This window comes from Colossoma macropomum, unplaced genomic scaffold, assembly GCF_904425465.1.
Source record: "Colossoma macropomum unplaced genomic scaffold, Colossoma_macropomum, whole genome shotgun sequence".
Taxonomy (NCBI): Eukaryota; Metazoa; Chordata; class Actinopteri; order Characiformes; family Serrasalmidae; genus Colossoma; species Colossoma macropomum.
Window position 1 is genome coordinate 11,847,119 of NW_023494788.1, and position 20,079 is coordinate 11,867,197.

Consider the following 20,079-nt stretch of genomic DNA (forward strand, 5'->3'; position numbering starts at 1 on the left):
TTTCTTCTTTTTTGTATGTTTCCTTTGCTCAATAAGAGCTTCTTGACAGCTTTACCTCCTTTCTGACCCATAGCGTTGAGGAAGGATGGACAGAAACACCTGTGGATTTTTTCAGATCTGAAGCAGCTTAATTTTCTCCTGTCTCTCAAAGACGAAAGCTTTAAGGACTGCTTATCTGATGTTGACAGTTTTGGTGGTCTGCATGTTGTTAGGAGTCCCTTTTTCTCTGTATCTTTTAATCCTTTTTTCGAATTCCTGTTTTTCACTTCTTTTCCCTTCCTTATACAGTAGATTATCTTCTATCTAATCTCCCCAGAAATATCTCCTGAAAAACTAAAAAACTTGCTGTTTTGACTACAAATGAAACTAGAAACGTGCATTTCCTAAAGGAAACACAGAATGGTTGAGCAGCTTAAATAGTTCCCACTTCCTGCTAGATTGTTGCTAGTCTGTTACTATGGAATCCCAGGTGATTGCTAAGGTGTTGCTAGGCAGTTGCTATGGTATCCCATGCGGTTGCTAAATTGTTGCTACACAGTTGCCATGGTGTATGGGGTGTTTATTTAGTTGTTTGTAGGGAGTTGCCAAGTGTTAGCTAGGTGTTGTTGAAAATGAGTTAATATATGCAGTTTGGTGGCTACCAGGCAAAGGAAGAAATAGGACTGGGGTTTGGGCAAAAATAAATGGGACACTATGGGAGGAACGAGGGATGAAAAAATGCCACGTAGAGAAGTGCGAATCGGTATGGCTGTGTAATAGAGTTTGAGGTCCTACCCTTAGTGAGTACATGTAGTTTGGTGGCTGTCGGACAACGAAGTAGTAGAGTTTGTGTGGTGATAAAAATAAAAGGGAGTCTATGGGAGAAACAAGGGATGGAAAGAAATGACAAACAGATGAGGCTGGGTCAGACAACATTGAATTTGTGCTCAGGGGCCTACCCTGAGATAATATATGCGAAACGGTGTCTTTCAGTCGAGCAGAAGTACAGTAGATGGTTGTGCAACTTTTCACCCCATTCATTCCTATGGGAAAAAATTCGGAATTTAACGAAGATTGTGCGAAAACTGTGCATCCGGTCAAAAAGCTGTATACAAGCCCGAATTATACAATCAGACCGGACAATCTGGAGTTGGAACGGTGTTGATATCTCGAAAAACTGAGGGACAAGTTACATGGCAGAAAAATAACAATAAAAAGAAGAAGAAGAATATAAAACGAAAAACAATATAGTTGCTTTGCAATGTGCAACCATAATAAAGTAAGTGTGGTCTCTAACTTTTGCACAGTATCAATAAATGCTGGAAACACATTTATGGCGTACAAATCTGAAAGTGAAATACTTTTATTAGATTTATACAGTTTAATTACTGTAGAGCTTAAAGTGAAAGACATACAAAAACAGGTTAGTTCAGTAATGCTTAGATGTGCAGTATTTACGTGTATAACACTGAAACCTTCCACCTTCCTTGAATAGTACGTCACAGTGAGTCTTTAGAAACATTTAATCACAAAGTACATCTGATTAGATAAGAGTTTACAGTAGTGCATGCAAGGCAAGCAGTACTTTCAGTGTCCATTTCACCTTGCTGCAGTTGGAGTACATCGTTTTTGTTTGGCTACATCTGTGCCTAATCCTTTCTCTGGTGTCTAACAGTCTTTGTGTGCTTCTGATACTGATAAGAACTGTTGGTCCACACAGGCTGCAAGAAAAGCACGACATAAAAATGCAAAGCAATACAAGCTGCAGCGATGGTTATGAAGACCACGTGTCTGGAGTCCAGTGAATCAAGATAATCTGGTGGTCTTCTGTCATAATGAACACTACGACAGCCACGTTTACTCTGTCCAGTTCTTCCAATGGCACTGCAGAGCCTGCTGGGGCTTCCATCACCTGGAAGGGGGCCATGATTATGCTAATTACCATCCCTCTCTCAGTCATTACCATCATAGGCAACATCCTGGTCATCATCTCCTTCAGGGTCAACCCACTCCTCAGGACAGTCAGTAACTATTTCCTCTTGAGCTTGGCTGTAGCTGACCTCATCCTGGGCACCATCTCAATGAACCTCTACACAACGTACATTCTGATTGGCCGCTGGACATTAGGGAATTTGGCCTGTGACATCTGGTTGGCTGTGGATTACGTGGCCAGCAATGCCTCTGTCATGAACCTGTTGGCCATCAGCTTTGACCGCTACTTGTCCGTCACTCGACCTCTGACCTATCGGGCCAGTCGGACCACCAGAAGAGCAGCGCTTTTGATAGCCCTGGCCTGGGGCGTGTCCTTTATACTTTGGGCACCAGCCATCTTGTTCTGGCAGCACATAGTTGGCCAGAGGACAGTTCCTGAAGACCAGTGTTCGATCCAGTTCCTGTCTCAGCCTGTGATCACGTTCGGGACAGCCATTGCAGCCTTTTACCTGCCTGTCAGTGTGATGGTGGCTCTGTACTGGAAGGTGTACAGAGAGACAGAGAGACGCTCAAAGCAGCTGGCTGGGTTAATGGCATCTCAGGGCGGGGATACCAAGAAGTCGTCACAGGTGAGCTAAGAAGCAGACTGTACATTATATTTTTGAATAGAGATCAAACAATTGGAATCATTTAATGGATTCATTTTCTTTTATTTATACAGATTTATTTATTTATTTATTTACTTATTTATTTAGTTTGTTTGTTAGTTAGTTAGTTAGTTAGTTAGTCACTGTTTGTACGAAACATTGAATCTCCAAAATAGCAACTTTACAAGAGAAGCCAAAAAGAAATATCGACATTTATTGTCAATAAATTCAAGAAGATTTCATTATGTCAGTGTTATTACTTTACTATATTTTATTATATTATGTATATTATTATTATTATATTTACAACGTCATCTTGGACCATTTCTATTCATTCATTCATCATGAAGTTTCCATACAATTTAAACACCGGACAATTTAAACATTGAAATTTTAAAAATGTGTAAAAAATATAAAGAAATGACCAAAATGGTGATATAAACTTTTGTTCTGACAGTAATAATATAATATACCATTTTTTTTTTACTTTTTCTTTGGTAGTTATTTTATGTATAATAATAGTTTTAACAGTGTTGGTTCGTATTTTGCAAACTAGATGCAAGAAGATGTTTTTGTAACACTTTCTATGAAGGCTGTATTCATAAATAGTTAAAAATGTGCGCATAACTCTTTGTAACTTGGTAACAATGGTGTGTAAGCATACTTATAAACGCTAATAATGCATCAAAAGTCTGTAATAATGTGCTATAATTAATTCTTTGATGACTTATAAACATATTGTAACACAATTGTCACTGTCCGTTATAATGCCTTTAAAAGGGATAATGACCTGTGCATAAATATAAAATACCTATAATACTTGTTCACAGTTAAAAACATTATGAACATTTAAAATGCCATCACAAAGTGCTTCCAGTAAAGTGACTGAAGTTTTAGGTTATTCACACTTGAATGTTAAATGTGACTGTGTATCTGTCAGTGTGCAGCCTGTATACGGTAATATACTTCATATCATTTATTTTTCCAGGATCACCTGAAAAAAAGCTCCCTAAGGTCCATTTGATGCCACTTATGTATTCGGGTCATATTTTGATGTTGTAGAACAAACAAAAGTAGTAAATAACTGAACTTACTGTAGTCTTTTTTTTAGAACTTTAATAAGTTACAAAAACATTAAAGTTTTTTAAGTAATCATATGTTTGTGTTTTGTTTGACATTAAATGTCAACAAACAAAAAACAAATAAAGTTTACTAAAGTAAAGTTTATAGGACCATATTATATATTATATAATAACATAAAATGTCTCTCGCATTACTTGCAATTGGCATTTTTAATATTTATAGTAATTTTTATTTTAAATGTTAATATGCATTAGAGGTACTTTAGAGGTGCAGAGTTCATTATTCATTTAAAGGGTATTATAATGCCTTTAGTGACACTTGTGTTACATGTTTATGATGCATTATAAAAGTTTATAAATATGTTTACAATGCATTGTTACCAAGTTACAATGAATTATAAGTACATTACAATGGCTTATGAATGCAAGCTTAATAGAAAATGTTACCATTATATTTCTTTAACGTTTAGATATTTTGTGAACAATGAGAAGCCGATAAATGATGTACTTAAATTATCTATTTGCAGTAATTTTGTGAGAATTCTTCAGAATGAGTTTTGTTTCGTCAAGTATGTTACACATTTAAGGAATTTGTTTTGTTGAGTGCAGACATATGACTCACGTTTAACATACTGAACAGACCAGACACCCGAAACTACGCGTAGTGTCAACAAGAATTTTTTTAGCGATTCCTCAGAAGAACCATATAATAATCACATGCTGGTATGAGTGATATGAGTAAACAGTATGATATAGAAAATCTACGTTGCATAGTATAGTGTTGAGCAACAGACATATATGCAAGGTGCGAAATACAGGAGGGATCCAGGACCCCCATATTAACCTCTTAGACCCCCTGAATGTCTCAAAATCACAATTCTGGGAGGCCCTGAAAATAAGCTTATGGTGATGTTATGCTGTCCATTAGGGAATTTAGACGCTCACATACAAGTTCTGGGAGAGCTCATTGTTTAGCTGCTGCACTGGTCTGCCTCAGGGTGGCGCTGTAGCAAATTTGTTCACCCAGTTGATTCTTCATAGCCTATAACTGTAACTATGCCTGGGATACCTCTGAAAAAATTTACTATATGCCATAATTTGCAATTTCCCAAGACACTGGTGGAAAGAGTTAATTGCAACTCATTTTCCAAACCAAAGACAAAAGAGAAGATGTGTAAGATCTCAACTAATGTGAAAGGCCACGTTACCAAACTAGAAAAGAGCAATTTCTAAGGAAGATTGTTAAATCGAGCATTTTGCTGCTACTGAAGCCAGCTAACGCTGGGGTAGCCAGCCAACATGGGGTCAACCAAATACCAGGAGATACTTCGCACACTGCATATGACCCACAGCAAGAGGGATTGAAGGGTTCAGTCAAAAGAACAAGGTGTCCACTGTGGTCAGTGAGGGCTACAGCTCTGGGGAAAAAAAATATATATATTAACATGTCTAGTTGTTCTTGATGGCCCTGAATCTTTTGCCAGAGGGAAGTGGATGGTTGATGTCCAGGTTGAAAGGGGTTGGCTAAAATCTTGCCAGCACAATTCATGACCCTGCTGTTGTACATGTTCTCAAGTGTTTTGGAGACTCTTGTCTCACTTCAGGTTTCTGAATATATGGCTACACAGGAACATAACGCTGAGCTGAACTCCATGAACAGAACACAGGTCTCTGAGCTGTCAAGGTGCTGTATCAAGTGCAAGGCCAGGTTCACTCTTAAAAACAAAGGTGCCAGTAAGGGTTCTTTGTGTGATGCCATAAAATAACCACTTCTGTATATCTAAACAACTTTTCTAGAGATGTTTTTTTAAAAGACATATTTATAAATGAGATGTGTGAGGAACCTTTTTAATGTTTAAAGAAGCACCACATGATGTAGAAGTTCTTCACACTTGCAAAACACTTTCAAACATAATTCATCAGGGAACTAAAAGTGGTTCTACTGTGTCAAAGAATCATTTGTGTCACCTTTCTGTACAGAGCACCCATTTGCTCTGTACATGAACTGCAGTGGGTCCAGCAAGGGGTCTGTGATAGCCCCCAAATGGATGGGGACCAGGTTTTTAAAGATCTAATCACATGCTGGTATGAGTGATACAAGTATACAATTTGATATAGAAAATCTACGTGGCATAGTATAGTGTTGAGCAACAGACATATATGCAAGGTGCGAAATACAGGAGGGATCCAGGACCCCCATATTAACCTTTCAGACCCCCTGAATGTCTCAAAATCACAATTCCGGGAGGCCCTGAAAATAAGCTTATGGTGATGTTATGCTGTCCATTAGGAAATTTAGACGCTCAAATGCAAGTTCTGGGAGAGCTCATTGTTTAGCTGCTGCTGCTACACTGGTCTGCCTCAGGGTGGTGCTATAGCAAATTTGTTCACCCAGTTGATTCTTCATAGCCTATAACTGTAACTATGCCTGGGATACCTCTGAAAAAATTTACTATATGCCATAATTTGCAATTTCCCAAGACACTGGTGGAAAGAGTTAATTGCAACTCATTTTCCAAACCAAAGACAAAAGAGAAGATGTGTAAGATCTCAACTAATGTGAAAGGCCACGTTACCAAACTAGAAAAGAGCAATTTCTAAGGAAGATTGTTAAATCAAGCATTTTGCTGCTACTGAAGCCAGCATCAGTGCTGCTATGGTAAGTTAACAGCCAGCTAATGCTGGAGTAGCCAGCCAACATGGGGTCAACCAAATACCAGGAGATACTTCGCACACTGCATATGACCCACAGCAAGAGGGATTGAAGGGTTCAGTCAAAAGAGCAAGGTGTCCACTGTGGTCAGTGAGGGCTACAGCTCTGGGAAAAAAATATATATATATATTAACATGTCTAGTTGTTCTTGATGGCCCTGAATCTTTTGCCAGAGGGAAGTGGATGGTTGATGTCCAGGTTGAAAGGGGTTGGCTAAAATCTTGCCAGCACAATTCATGACCCTGCTGTTGTACATATTCTCAAGTGTTTTGGAGACTCTTCTCTCACTTCAGGTTTCTGAATATATGGCTACACAGGAACATAAAGCTGAGCTGAACTCCATGAACAGAACACAGGTCTCTGAGCTGTCAAGGTGCTGTATCAAGTGCAAGGCCAGGTTCACTCTTAAAAACAAAGGTGCCAGTAAGGGTTCTTTGTGTGATGCCATAAAATAACCACTTCTGGATATGTAAATAACTTTTCTAGAGATGGTTCTTTAAAAGACATATTTATAAATGAGATGTGTGAGGAACCTTTTTAATGTTTAAAGAAGCACCACATGATGTAGAAGTTCTAGGAAGTCCTTGGACTGGTATATTTTAACATTTTATGCTTCTTTAAAATTTCTTCACACTTGAAAAACACTTTCAAACATGATTCATTAGGGAACTAAAAGTGGTTCTGCTGTGTCAAAGAATAATTCGTGTCACCTTTCTGTATAGGGCACCCATTTGCTCTGTACATGAACAGCAGTGGGTCCAGCAAGGGGTCTGTGATAGCCTCCAAGTGGATGGGTACCAGGTTTTTAAAGATCTTCATGGATACATCAGTCAGAGCAACCGACTTGTAGTCATTTAGTGCTGTAATCTTTGTATTTTACAGGACTAGGGTAATAACAGAGGACCACTGATTGATGCAGTTAAATCCACAAACATTGAATTGTTTAATTGAAAATATTTTTCTAACTCTGTGTAGAGAGGAGAGGAGAGAGAGGGGAGAGATAGAGAGCAGTAGAGAATAAACCAAAGCCAGCTTCAGCTTATAACTGTGCACAACAGCACCACAGCTGGACAAACAAAATGGAACAGCCACTGTTTTGTGGGATGTTGGCCGTAGGATAGAAAAAAAATTCCATTTTTCCAAGAATCCCATGTCCTACGGGAACAGCAAGTGCAGATGCAAGAACCCATATAAAGATTTAATAAACTTTAAGCTTAAAATTAAAAATAAGTTAAACTAAGTTAAAAATCAAAGTCATTTAGAGTGTTTTGATGAGAAATGCTCTGTTCTGGAGAAACTCACTCAGTTAGAATTGTTCACAGTGGTGACGATAGTAACCAGACGTTTGAAGAGTTTAATGCCCCCAAAAGCAGAAAGTTCTAACATGAAATGGTTATGATTATACTGCATGATGCCTTTATTACAGTTTGCTGTAAATGTTTGTGAAACCAGGTACTGTTTAATCACAGCAGTGCTTTAGTGTGGATGATGAAACTGGGTCTGGGCCTCGAGCCATTCTCACCTCTTCCCTCCTGATGAGCCTGTAAATGTGCCACTCATTGATGGTGAGATGAGGGAGACGGTCATTTGCATTTTCAAATTTGCAGTAGAGCTGTTGGTGAACTGGCGATCGTTCAGAAGAAAGGGAGTTTTTCTCACTTTGTGGTCCGTGATCTCCTGGAGGCCTTTCCAGGCAGATGTTGAATCAGTAGCAGCAAAATAGCTTTTTAGCGTGTCTGAGTATTTTCTCTTTGTTGCTTTAATCCCTTTTCCAGACTGTATTTGGCATGTTAGAGGCAGAGGAATTTTGTCCCCACTCCTGAAAGCTGCCTTCTTTTTCACCTACAAAACTTCAGCTGAAGACCTGCTGCAACTCACTTGTGCAGCTGTCTCTATTGTCTCTAAATATTAACTTAGTATCTTAAAATAATGACTTGCTAAGTCAGAATAATGACTTATTTTCTTAATATTTTGAAAACATTATTCCAAGTGTTTACTTTCTTACTTACTTTTTTACTTACATTCTTAAAATTTAATGTCATTATTTTGAGAATCAAAGTTTTGGAAAAAAGTCATAATTTTGAGATACTATGTGAAAAATCTAACAGACTGCTGCCAGAATGAGTAAAAGAGAAATGAAACAGTTTATATTTTCTCTCTTGGCAAGAGTGGGCCTCCATACCCTGCAGATATTAGAGGAGAAAGATACTGAATGTGATCCAATTTTGTAACAAATCTAGCCTTTTGATACCAAGTCAAAACAACCTAGATACTTTGCAGCTTTCTCAGGTATTTTAAAACATCTACAGCTCTAATTTTTAGTATTTTGCCGGGTTTATTTATTTATTTATTATTGTTTTTTTTAGTTTCCTACTAGTTATTTGAAACCTGTGCAGTTGCACATTACATTGGAATTATTTTAACCATGTATCTCCAACCAAATTAATTTCATATTATGGAGAATGTTGATTCGAAGCTTTTGAACTTTTGATGTATTTTTACTATACGGACGATTCTACCAAATTAGTTCGAATTGTGGCCCCACATTTAAAAATATCAATGAGATATTCAGACATTTACAAGGATTATGTCATGATCTATTTAAACCTAAGGCGTTAATTGAGAGAGTAATAATCTAAATACATACTAAATCATCATGTATAGTGTAGTTTTTATTAGGAGGTGGCTGTCCCAAACCCCTAACTCCTAAATTTCAACTTGTGAAAATAATACTTAATTATTTTTTCAAAGTATTTTTATATTTTTAAAGTGAATTAGAAAAATTTTGATTTATCATGAGTTTAAATTTTAAATAAAAAAACTTAAATACTTTAAATAACTTTAAATAAAAAAATGCCATCTCATGTTTTCATGTCACTGATGAAACACAGAGTTTTAGTCCATGCAGAGAGCCTTATTTTAGCCATGACTCTGCTGTTTAGAACAGTAAGTTAGACTGAAACTCCCTCAGGGCCACATGGTGAGCAGTTAGATCTTTGAAGAGCTCTGAAGAAAACGTGTCCCAAATCTGAAAATCAGTGTGTAACGATTAGAATTGTCACTACCGAAACACAAATACAAACTGTTTTGTGTTGAATGAAAAAATATTATGATTTGTTTTTGAGTTATGCTCAAAATTTGCTAAAATTGTAACTACTACCGGAAACAGTCACTACCAGAACATTTGGTAAAGTTTTGGTAATGTTATTATAGTTTTGGTAGTGACAAAATGGAAAGTTCAAGCATTTGTTTTAATAAACTAAGCATAATTAAGTTCTATGGTCATTCAAAGCAAAAAAAGGTTTAATCTAAATCCAAGTATGAAACAGAGTTTCGAACTCTGGCTTTAAACCAATTTCAGTAGAATGATCCATATAGGCAACTGAGTAAACTGGACACAGAGATAAGTATTAAACTTGACCACTAAAAGAACAAGCAAAAAATAGGCCAGCTTGTCCTCATTAGGGTATAGTGTAACAATATTTTCTTTTTTGGATGTGCTCCTCACAGAGGTCCTCTCAGCACCAGTCCCAGTCCAGGCTTCAGGCAACTGCCCAGCAGAATCCAGAGCACAGGCCGAGAAGCCTCTGCCCCTCCATCACGCACTGCACAGCTGCATGGTGGAAGAAGAAGAGGGAGCACTACATCAGACCTTCCTCCCACACTGCCCTCGCAAACAGCCACCCACAGACTGGCACCAATGGCAGCCTCTGCAATAAAGACGAGGAGAACAACAAAATATACATTCCTCTAGTTCGGATAAGTAAAAGGTTGGATTCAGTGAATGATTCTGACATCGAGTCTGATACCCATGTGGAGGACTATCAGTCAGACAGCCAACAGTCAATCGGTCAGTCTAGCAGCTCCTGTCCAGACACAGACACAAGAACTTCTTCTCTTTCCCACGCAGCAGTGCAGAGAAGCCGCAAGCCCCGTAGCTGGTCTCTGATCAGAGAAAAGAAAGCAGCTCGGACACTATGCGCCATTCTTCTGGCCTTTATAGTGACCTGGACACCATACAACATCATGGTGCTCGTGTCCACCTTCTGTGAGGACTGTGTCCCTGAGGGACTGTGGCAGTTGGGCTACTGGCTCTGCTACGTCAACAGCACGGTGAACCCTGTCTGCTATGCACTCTGCAACAAGCAATTCCGGGTCACCTTCAAGGCTCTGCTGCTCTGCAAGGGGAAGAAGCAAAAGAAGGGGACATTTAGATGGACATTTTCACGGGGCAGCTAGTCACCTCACTGGAGTCCACATCTCTAAAGCATCATAACAGAGATGGCACCAATGCAATACCCATTATGGGGTCAATATCAACAGAAAATGCTGGACTGGGTGTTAGAGAATAAAAAGAACAAATCCAATCCAGTTTTGTAACAAATCTAACCGGAAATATGACTGTGATGTTACTTGTACTGCAACATGTTGTAAAGCTGTATAAAGTAGGTCACATGGTAACAATAGTAGCCACATGTAGCCTAATGTTAAAGGGGCGCCGGCCGAAATGAAGAAACCCAATTATTGCTAACTTACATCTGTTGTAAACGTGTCTACCTGCCTCCTACGGTGACGCCACAATAGACCCAAGAGATTTTCCAGTTTAAAGACTAACGTTTTCCTTGCTACCTGGCTAATGCAGAAGGAAGCAATGTAGCAAAGCGTTACTGCTAGGAATCTGAATATTACATCTGTATTTTATTTAGCCAGTGCATTTTTTATGGCTGTGTTGGGGGATTTCCAATTGTTGTATATGCGCAATGCATGCTGGGTATTGTAGTGAGAGAACGGTTGATGGATGAAAACACAAAAATGCAACACAGTTGTGAATTCTGTCAGCTTGATGAGGCTAAGGAATACGGTACTGCGCTACAGAACATTACATGACACACACCGATCAGGCATAACATTATGACCTTGTTTCTACGCTCATTGTCCATTTTATCAGCTCCACTTACTATATAGGTGCACTTTGTAGTTCTACAATTACAGACATTAGTCCTTCTGTTTCTCTGCATACTTTGTTAGCCCCCTTTTACCCTGTTCTTCAGTGGTTAGGACCCTCATGGACCCTCACAGAGCAGGTACTATTTGGGTGGTGGATCATTCTCAGCACTGCAGTAACACTTATGTGGTGGTGGTGTGTTAGTGTGTGTTGCGCTGGTATGAGTGGATCAGACACAGCAGTGCTGATGGAGTTTTTAAACACTGCTGGACTGAGAATAGTCCACCAACCAAAAATATCCAGCCAACAGCGTCCTGTGACCACTGATGAAGGACTAGCAGCAGCAGATGAGCTATCACTTCTGACTTTACATCTACGAGGTGGACTGAAAAGGTAGGAGTGTCTAATGGAGTGGACAGTGAGTGGACACAGTGTTTAAAAACTCCAGCAGCACTGCTGTGTCTGATCCACTTGTACCAGCTCAACACACACTAACACACCACCACCACATCAGTGTTGTGCTGAGAATGATCCGCCATCCAAATAGTACTTGCTCTGTGAGGGTCCATGGGGATCCTGACCACTGAAGAACAGGGTAAAAGGGGGCTAACAAAGTATGGAGAGAAACAGATGGAATAAGTGGAGCTTATAAAATGAACAATAAGCATAGAAACAAAGAGGTGGTCATAATGTTATGCCTGATCGGTGTAAATAACATGCTACTTTTAGATGCTTTTTAAGGTTAGAATGTCCCTTTAACAATAGCAAGTAGCTAGCTATCCAGCAAAGCATATGTGGGAGTTGTTATGTCAGTTGTGTGAATACTTTGTTTTTAGCTTTGTTATAGTTCTTAAAGAAAAAATACTGGATCCGTATCAGTCGATACTCAAACTTTCAGTATCAGTATCATCTCTAAGCACAGATTTCCAAAAGACATTTGGTCTTTCGCAAATACAAGTTACTCTGAACAATATCTACATGTGCAAAATCTACATTTGTTACAAACATCCTGCTGTATTGCATCTGATCGCTTAACTTATAAGAAAGCACTTGGACCTGGACTCAACCAAGAAGTACTAAAGCTTGTCTCATACTGTTGTGAATGCTATATCAGGTCATATTAAGTGGATGTTTTTTGTATTTTGTTAAAATAGTGTCCCAGTCTGCAGTCTTGGTTTACTGTATTTGTAGCAATGCTAAGATTTTCTGTGCTGTGTTTGAAAATGTGAAACTATCAACACTTGCTTATGTTACATGTATATTTATTGAGGAAAGAGCAATACACAAAAAACAAAAAACAAAAAAGACAACAGCATTACATTCATTACCAAACACTAACAAAGTTCCACCGTTTTATATATATATAAAAAAAAGCACATAACCAAATACAAAAAGGTTACAGTAAACAAACATTAAATATGGTTAGTATACCAGCTATATAATGTATATAATGTACAAAATTGTACTAAAAAAGATAAGCCTTCAGAAATTTCCCCATCAGGGTGTCTGTGCATGAGAGTACATCATATGCTCTTTACCATATGACTGATTTTGTTTTTAGATAATCACTGCATACTGCCCATCATACACATCTAGAGCAGAAACAATATGTGACATTTACTCTTTGAAATACCTAAAGGAAAGAAGGAACAAAAACAAAGCTGCTTTGTGAATTTGGACCTTGGCACCGTGAATTCCTGCAAGGAAAAGTTACAACAACAGAGGTAAACTTCAGATACATATAGATAATAAAATCCATCATATCTTGGAATAAGGCCATGTAGTTTGATTAATGACATGCACTGTAAACGAGCAAAATAAAAAATTTGGCAACAGATAAAACAGATGCTCAGTCAAATAAATCAGCTCCAGTATCAATCAATGAGGGAAATCTATGAAAATAATCCATTTCATTCCTTTTCTTAGTGTGCTCAGTAGAAATGTGTAACAGTCACAGAAGTACACTGAGACAGTGGTGAAGTGAAGGTCACGGAGCTTTCATTTCCAAATGGAAGCCTCCTTTCCCCTCTATCCTTTCGCCAAACTCCTTCAGCTGCTGTACAATCACTTCAGCCAAGCCATGCTTCTGGTCAGTGGCTGATGAAGGTGTTGTGAGGAGAGGGATCTGTAGAACACGTAGTGTAAAAAGGACTTTTATTGTGAGTAAGGAGGAAGAAGGGAATGTGTGTTCTTGTGTGGTTTCATGAGCAGTCCTGTCGTGATTACTCCATTGTAGTATTCTGGCTTTGGTAGATGGAAGCCTTGTCCTTCAGAAGATCCAGACACAAGCGACAACTCCAACTTCCTATATGTGCAAAAACACAAAATGACAACCAAGCTCAAATAGTAATTAGACTCTATGGTGCAGATACCAACTACAACAATGTGCCAGAACACTGGACGGATACAACAGGTTTGGGGGACAATCACAGCAGTAGTGGTACATTTGCGAGTGATAAACATTGTAATTTTTTTTTTAATACTGTTTCTGGCGTGTGAGCCTTGGTATGCAGTTAACTTCTGTACGTTTTATGTAAATATCTCAAGTTGTTTGTAGAAAACGATTATTTTTTTATGCATCTACAGATCACTGAATGAATGTATTTATTATATATGACCCAGGTGCTAAATCCATTCTGAAAGGTGCCCTGCAACTCTTTACAGATACTCATGGATTCAGCAATCAGCAGATTTTGTCTTTAGAATTTTACACAATGATACCTTAGTATTAAATTCTGTTAATGAGACAACACACAGGGCAGTGTTAAGTTCAATGTTCATTTCTGACGACGGAGATGAAACTGATGCAAAAATGCTCCAACTAAATACTTTAGCATTTATGTCTTGTTAAAACATGACAAATAACAGATAAAATGTGGCTAAGACAAAGTGTTCTTATTTTGTAAAGCACACCGGTCTCACATAAATCGGTGCTAATTAATCGGTGCTAATTAATTAACAGTCATCAGCATATTTAATTGAAGTTTATGTTCACTGCGCTCTTCAATTTCACGCAAAACAGTGTGTGGACCAGGCAATCTTAACACTAACAGTCGGTCTAGTCTATAATCTAAAGCACTCCACAGCATTAACAGTATCTTTATACAATTAATTATAGGAAGGTAGCTGCAGAGTTTCTACCAGTGAGTATAAAGGAAAAGATTCTGGATTGAGTTAATGAATGAAAATGTGCAGTTTATATTTAGAAAGCAGAGAACTTTAACCAGCTGAGAAAACTAGTGCAATAATTCAGTCATACTAACTAAAACTTACTAAAAAGGGTTTTGAATGTCTCAGTAATTATTTGGTTTGGAAAAACTGAGCTACGTGAGGAGGAAACTAACTATATACATAGCCTTAACATGAAACTCTTGGTGATTATAATGTCTCTAACTCAGTATTTCCTCTCCTCCAGGACCTCCCTTCAGGGAAAAGCCTGGAAAACTTAGAATTGAGCAGTTCAGGAATAGCATGTGTCCCCAGGACTCCGAACTTAGATCATTTTAATAACTGGAATTAGAGAATTCTTTTTTTTTAATCTTAAGTGTGATATTGTGATTTTTTTGTTCTATTTCTGTGTGACATATCTGAAAAAAAAATGATGGTAGTGTTGCGTATCTCTTTTATATGTGGTCTTAAGTGAGCATATCATGATAAATTCCAAACAAAACTTGGGGTTGTCATGGCGAATAATAAATATATTTTTTTGAAAAAATGCAGTTTTATGCATACTGTAAGGTTACTAAATTGGTGATTTCTTAACCAAAATGTATTTGATCATTTTTGTCTTCAATCAAATCAGCTTTAGTTTGGAACTACAATTAGTTATAGTAATTATGTGGTCAGGGGGGAGTTAAACAACAAAAACACCCTGAATTACCTTCAGTTGGATAATAACATTCAGCATATTCCATGTAATTTTCTACCAAGCAGGGCACTGCATGCATACAGTGGGGTCTGCTGTATGAGCAACAACAAAATATCAACATATCCCCAACCAATCCTGGTAGACTGATGTTTACCACAATATGAAGACTTGAAGTATTATATCCATAATATAGCTATAATTTAACACAACTAATAAATATGGTTATGTTGGTGTTGGGACTGTGTGAATTATTTACCTTCTGGAGGATCTGACATGGGTGGAGTGAGGCAGTACATGTGGTATCCTCGGTCACAGTCATCACAAAACAGGAGCTGGTCCTAAGTCATCACAAACAGAAGAGGATAAGTCTAAGAAGTTACATTAATCTGTATTAGTTTTGCTGTTATACAAGGTTATTAGGGATGCACAGTCAGAACTGGCTAAGACTGGGATCAGCAGATTTTTGCTCAAATTGCCAATTTATTGTTTTCTTTTGGTCAGATCTGTATTGCAGTTTTATGAGGTAAATGAGTCAGATAAGTGCACTCTTTTTGTATTTGAAAGCTGCTGCTACACCTGTACCAAAACATCTTGGCATAATTATACCTGACCCCTTGTGCTACACAGCTAGCTGCCGCTAATGTTGGTGTACTTTGATCAATGATGATGACGATGATATTTGATCAATGCTATTTAAATAGGCAACTGATTTAAAATTAAAATGCCAGTTCAGCCCATTAAAGAGCAAATAATGTGTTGGCCACTGGCCAGTTTGGCTGTAAGGAAATCAGATTCTGACATTAAAATTAATCATCAGTGCATCCCTAGTTTGCATGCATGACATGAGGGATGTGACGTGAGGGAGAAAGAGTGTGTTTATGCATGTATGGATGAGTGAACTCACATCATTCTCAGATGTGCCACAAACATTACAGCACTTGCATTCAATGCACTGCCACCGATATGTTTTCACTGCTGCCATCATTACTGCTGTAAACTGCAGGCAAGAAGGATGACCTGGGAAAGAGAAATATCACTTATGGTGCAGTAAGTAGTACAAAATAGTTCAACAATAGTACCACATAGAAAATACTGATATGCTGTATGGCATAATAGCTAACCTACAAACTCAATTAGTAAATTTGTGTTTTTTAGACAAAACCTACCTGAACGTCCACAGTCAGAGCAGGACACAAGCTCCTCGGACTGGCCTGTTTTCTGGTTCATGTTAGAGTCACCCAGGCAGAAATCACAGTAATCATTCGGTGGTGCCAAACCATTGGGTCCTTTCTTAGGAGCTGATGATGAAAGAGTTGATGTAAGTTCTCTATAAATGATTTTGAAACAGCTACGGAAGACTAATGTCTAACACGTTTGAAAGCATAATTTGCATTAAAATGGACTGAAAGGCTATCAGCTATAGTGGTCATTGTTATTTAACTACTGAGCACTTGGCACTGAATAAAAAAAAAATCTGCATATGCCTGAGAACACTTACTCTTGGTCTCCTCCTGTGGTGCAGGAGCATGGATCTCAGCCTCCTCTTTGTCCTCACCCTCTTCATCAGCCAAGTGAGAGTGGGTGTAGTGGTAACTCAGGCCTGGCCTATTCTTATAGCGCTTTCCACAGACTAGGCAGGTAAAATTAGTTCAAATGAATGTGCAAGTTCTCACAAACAGACAAAGCTTTTATCCAAGAAAAAAGCAACTTACTGTCACAGGCATAAGGTTTATCACGGTCTTCCAGCGCTGCTGCTGCAGCTTCCATTTTTTTCTTCCCATTTCCCACTCCACGACCCTAACAGACAAAGCACAGCAGTTCCCTCCTGCTTCAGACAAAATCAATCATCCAACTATTCAAAAAGGTACGAAACGTCACAGCATAAGCTACCTTAGATTTTCCTTTTCGTCTTTTTGGAGTCTCCTCTTCAAAATCTTCATCATCCAGGTCATCCAGATAATCTTCTGGTTCCAGTATTCTCTATGAAAAAGTGTGAAGAACCGCCATTAATAACAGAGTCATCTACAAATACCTAGAAACAATTGTCTAATAAATTTTTTCAGAAAATGATCTTAAAAAATTAGCTGTCTTATTAAAAATTCACACCTTTCTGACTCGTGTGGAGGTACTGTGGCTACTGGCCCCAGTGGTGCCTGTGATTTCTGCCACACTAGAGTCTTCCTCAGGGCCCCGGACTTCTGTAGGCGCTCTCTTATCCATTGGTTCTCCTTTCAGCAAGGCCTCCAGGCTGCTACCATCCAACGTCCCTAATACATCTTTCTTTAGCCCTAATTCTAGCTCCGCTTTAAGAAAGAAATAGAAGGGACATACAGAAGAACACATAAGCTATCAGATTTTATTTTTATACCAACTTTTATACCTATACGTTTTTATATATTGTGGCTCTCCAAAGAAAAACAAGTTGCCAAAATAGTAACTTCACAGGAGAAGGCAAATATGTTCTTTACTTTCAATGTAAATTAATGTGAAGATATTTTATTTCAGGCAGTTTTGCAGCATTTGTATTGGTCCAATCTCCATGAAATTTCACACAATGTAAATGACAGCTGCTAAGCTGATGCAGAAAAGTAAAAATTGAAAAAAAAAATGGAGATGTTTTTCTTTGGACAGCGACATATATGATGCATTACCATTATTATTATTATTATTATTATTATTATTATATAAGCTTATATCAAATACCTGCTTTGAGCGGGGGAAATACTAAAGCAGGATCTTCTGGGGGGTGTGCTCGCCTCTTCTTTCGCCAGCGGCGGGCAGGATATGTGTACAGCTGGCCTGGAGCTATGCCTAGTTAGGGACAAAGATTATAGTGAGAAACTACTGGGACTCAGTGAAACAATAGAGGTAAAGGGTACAAGAAGGTACTGGATAAAACAAAGCAGATCAAACCTGCACTCCTGTGTCTTTTCTCCATCCAGATGTAGCAGTTACTTTGAGCCACTCCTGTCTGGGAGTCCAGAAAAGGCATGAGGATGCTTCTCTCTGCACACAGCCGGGCATTATAATTGTGGCACTGTTCCATAGCATCTTTGTAGTACTGTTCACCCAACCTAAAGCACAATTCAAAAACAAAAGCAGGAAAAAAACTAAAACATTATGAACTCAAATCCTTTTACAAATAAAAAATTTACTTGGTTACTGCAGTCATTTTTTAAAGGAATAGTTCAACAACTCAAATGTACTCAAAAATTTGTCAATCAGCCAAAGACATGTTCGGTTTGCTTCTCTAGTTTTGCAGGGGAGCTTCAAGCTAATATAGGTTAAGTTAGCTAACAGGTAACAGTCCTCTATAATATTAGCCTCGTAACTCCACTGCAAAACTAAAGAAGCAAACTTTGGACACTGAACATGTCTAGGATAAGGGGAAAATTGTGTACATTAGATTTTGCTGAACTATTCTTTTAAAGGGAATTCCACCAGTGTTTCAAAAATGCTGCAAAATTAAATGGTTATGACATAAACAAAGTCATTCAGATTGGTTTGGTGTAAAATGCTTCGTTCTAGAGAAACTAACGAGGTCAGAATTGTTCACAGTGGTGGTCACAGGAACCAGATGTCTTAAGTGTTTATTGCCTCTAAAAGCTCCCTCACAGAAAGTTATTACATAAAATGGTTATGAATACTCAGTCTCGTGTCTGAAACATTGCTTTACAACAGTTGTGTGATAGAGTTTTGGCCTAAAACATATAGCTGAAGGGGTACACAAAAGGTGTTCTCAGGCAAAACAGTCCTCAAAGAAAACTCTTTTTTTGCTGGGATTTACCACTATTTTAGCATCACCAACGTTACATATAAAACTCAGACGACACGTCTAGATTGATTAGTGATTCAGGATAGTAACTAAATAAAATGGCTACATTTGTACTGTAGACTCGGGACCTCTGATTCCTATCACCACCACTGTAAAGAAAATCTGAATCGGTAGGTTACGTTTCTCTACAAATGCACCATTTCAGATCAAACCATTCTGAATGCCTTTGTATCTCAACCACTGAACCGTGCAGAAATTTTGAAAAATAGGTGGAATTCCCCTTTAATATCCCATTACCAGTGACGTTAAACAAAGAAACGCTCTTCAACCAAACAATAGCTAGATGAGCAAGTCTCCTACACGCAAACATAAAAACGTTCTTACCAACAACTACAAATTGCATAAAGTCTACACATTCAGTAAAGAGCACTTATAACTGTTTCCAGCTGAATATTACTCACACAGGCTAGACAAGAGAAAGGTTAATAACTAAGACCAGGGTTTGCTTCTCTTGGAAAACAATGAATGGAGAAGCTGCAGCTGGTTTGCTAGTTAGCAAGCCACTCTTTAAATCGATAACTTTACCTAACCAAATTCTTTCTCCTTTACATGGAACTTTGAGTACTGCACTATAAAACTACCCAATTCTATGAGGGTAACAACCAGTAAATTTTCATCCAAGTATTCAAAAAAAGGTAATTCAACTCACACTTTAACAACATTCTCAACGGCGGCCGCCATTTTTTGCTGTAATGGTGTGTTATGTGGATACCGCGCCTGCGCACTGCGGTTAAAGGAACTAACGCGTCACCTCCACCTCTTTATTCAAACACAGCCTGGTCTCCACTGAGCTCTTTGTTCTTTGAAGATGTCCGTCTTACACAGAAACCCTCTTGAATTAGGAATCTAGTTTTGTTTAATGGTTCTTATACATTTGCACCATAAATATCGCTCAAAACTGTAAGCGATTTACGAGACTTAAGTCAATGTTAGTAAAAATAGTCTACGAAGCTGAAGTCAGCTTCTTATTAGCCAACGTCTTGTTTTCCCGTTCTACCTTATATGGTGCAGCAGTTACATGCGCCAATGTGACCGCTGTACTATTTAAACTGGAAAGAAAAATTAAAACAACAAGCTG

General features: G+C 38.2%; 2 protein-coding genes across 2 annotated transcripts; one reads left to right on the top strand and one right to left on the bottom strand.

Annotated features, from left to right (window-relative positions):
* Positions 1-1,706: 1,706 nt before the first annotated feature.
* On the top strand, positions 1,707-11,339 carry LOC118806401 (muscarinic acetylcholine receptor M1). Its single transcript, XM_036567816.1, has 2 exons — positions 1,707-2,540; positions 9,864-11,339. Exons 1-2 carry the CDS (start codon positions 1,815-1,817, stop codon positions 10,590-10,592), a joined length of 1,455 nt encoding a protein of 484 aa, XP_036423709.1. The 5' UTR covers positions 1,707-1,814; the 3' UTR covers positions 10,593-11,339.
* Positions 11,340-12,608: 1,269 nt separating this feature from the next.
* On the bottom strand, positions 12,609-19,758 carry dpf2l (D4, zinc and double PHD fingers family 2, like). The gene is made up of 11 exons (XM_036568475.1): positions 19,651-19,758; positions 18,080-18,240; positions 17,870-17,977; positions 17,273-17,469; positions 17,057-17,146; positions 16,879-16,963; positions 16,665-16,796; positions 16,333-16,464; positions 16,071-16,183; positions 15,423-15,504; positions 12,609-13,603 (listed from the first exon to the last, which is right to left on the bottom strand). Exons 1-11 carry the CDS (start codon positions 19,680-19,682, stop codon positions 13,521-13,523), a joined length of 1,215 nt encoding a protein of 404 aa, XP_036424368.1. The 5' UTR covers positions 19,683-19,758; the 3' UTR covers positions 12,609-13,520.
* Between the last annotated feature and the right edge of the window lie 321 nt (positions 19,759-20,079).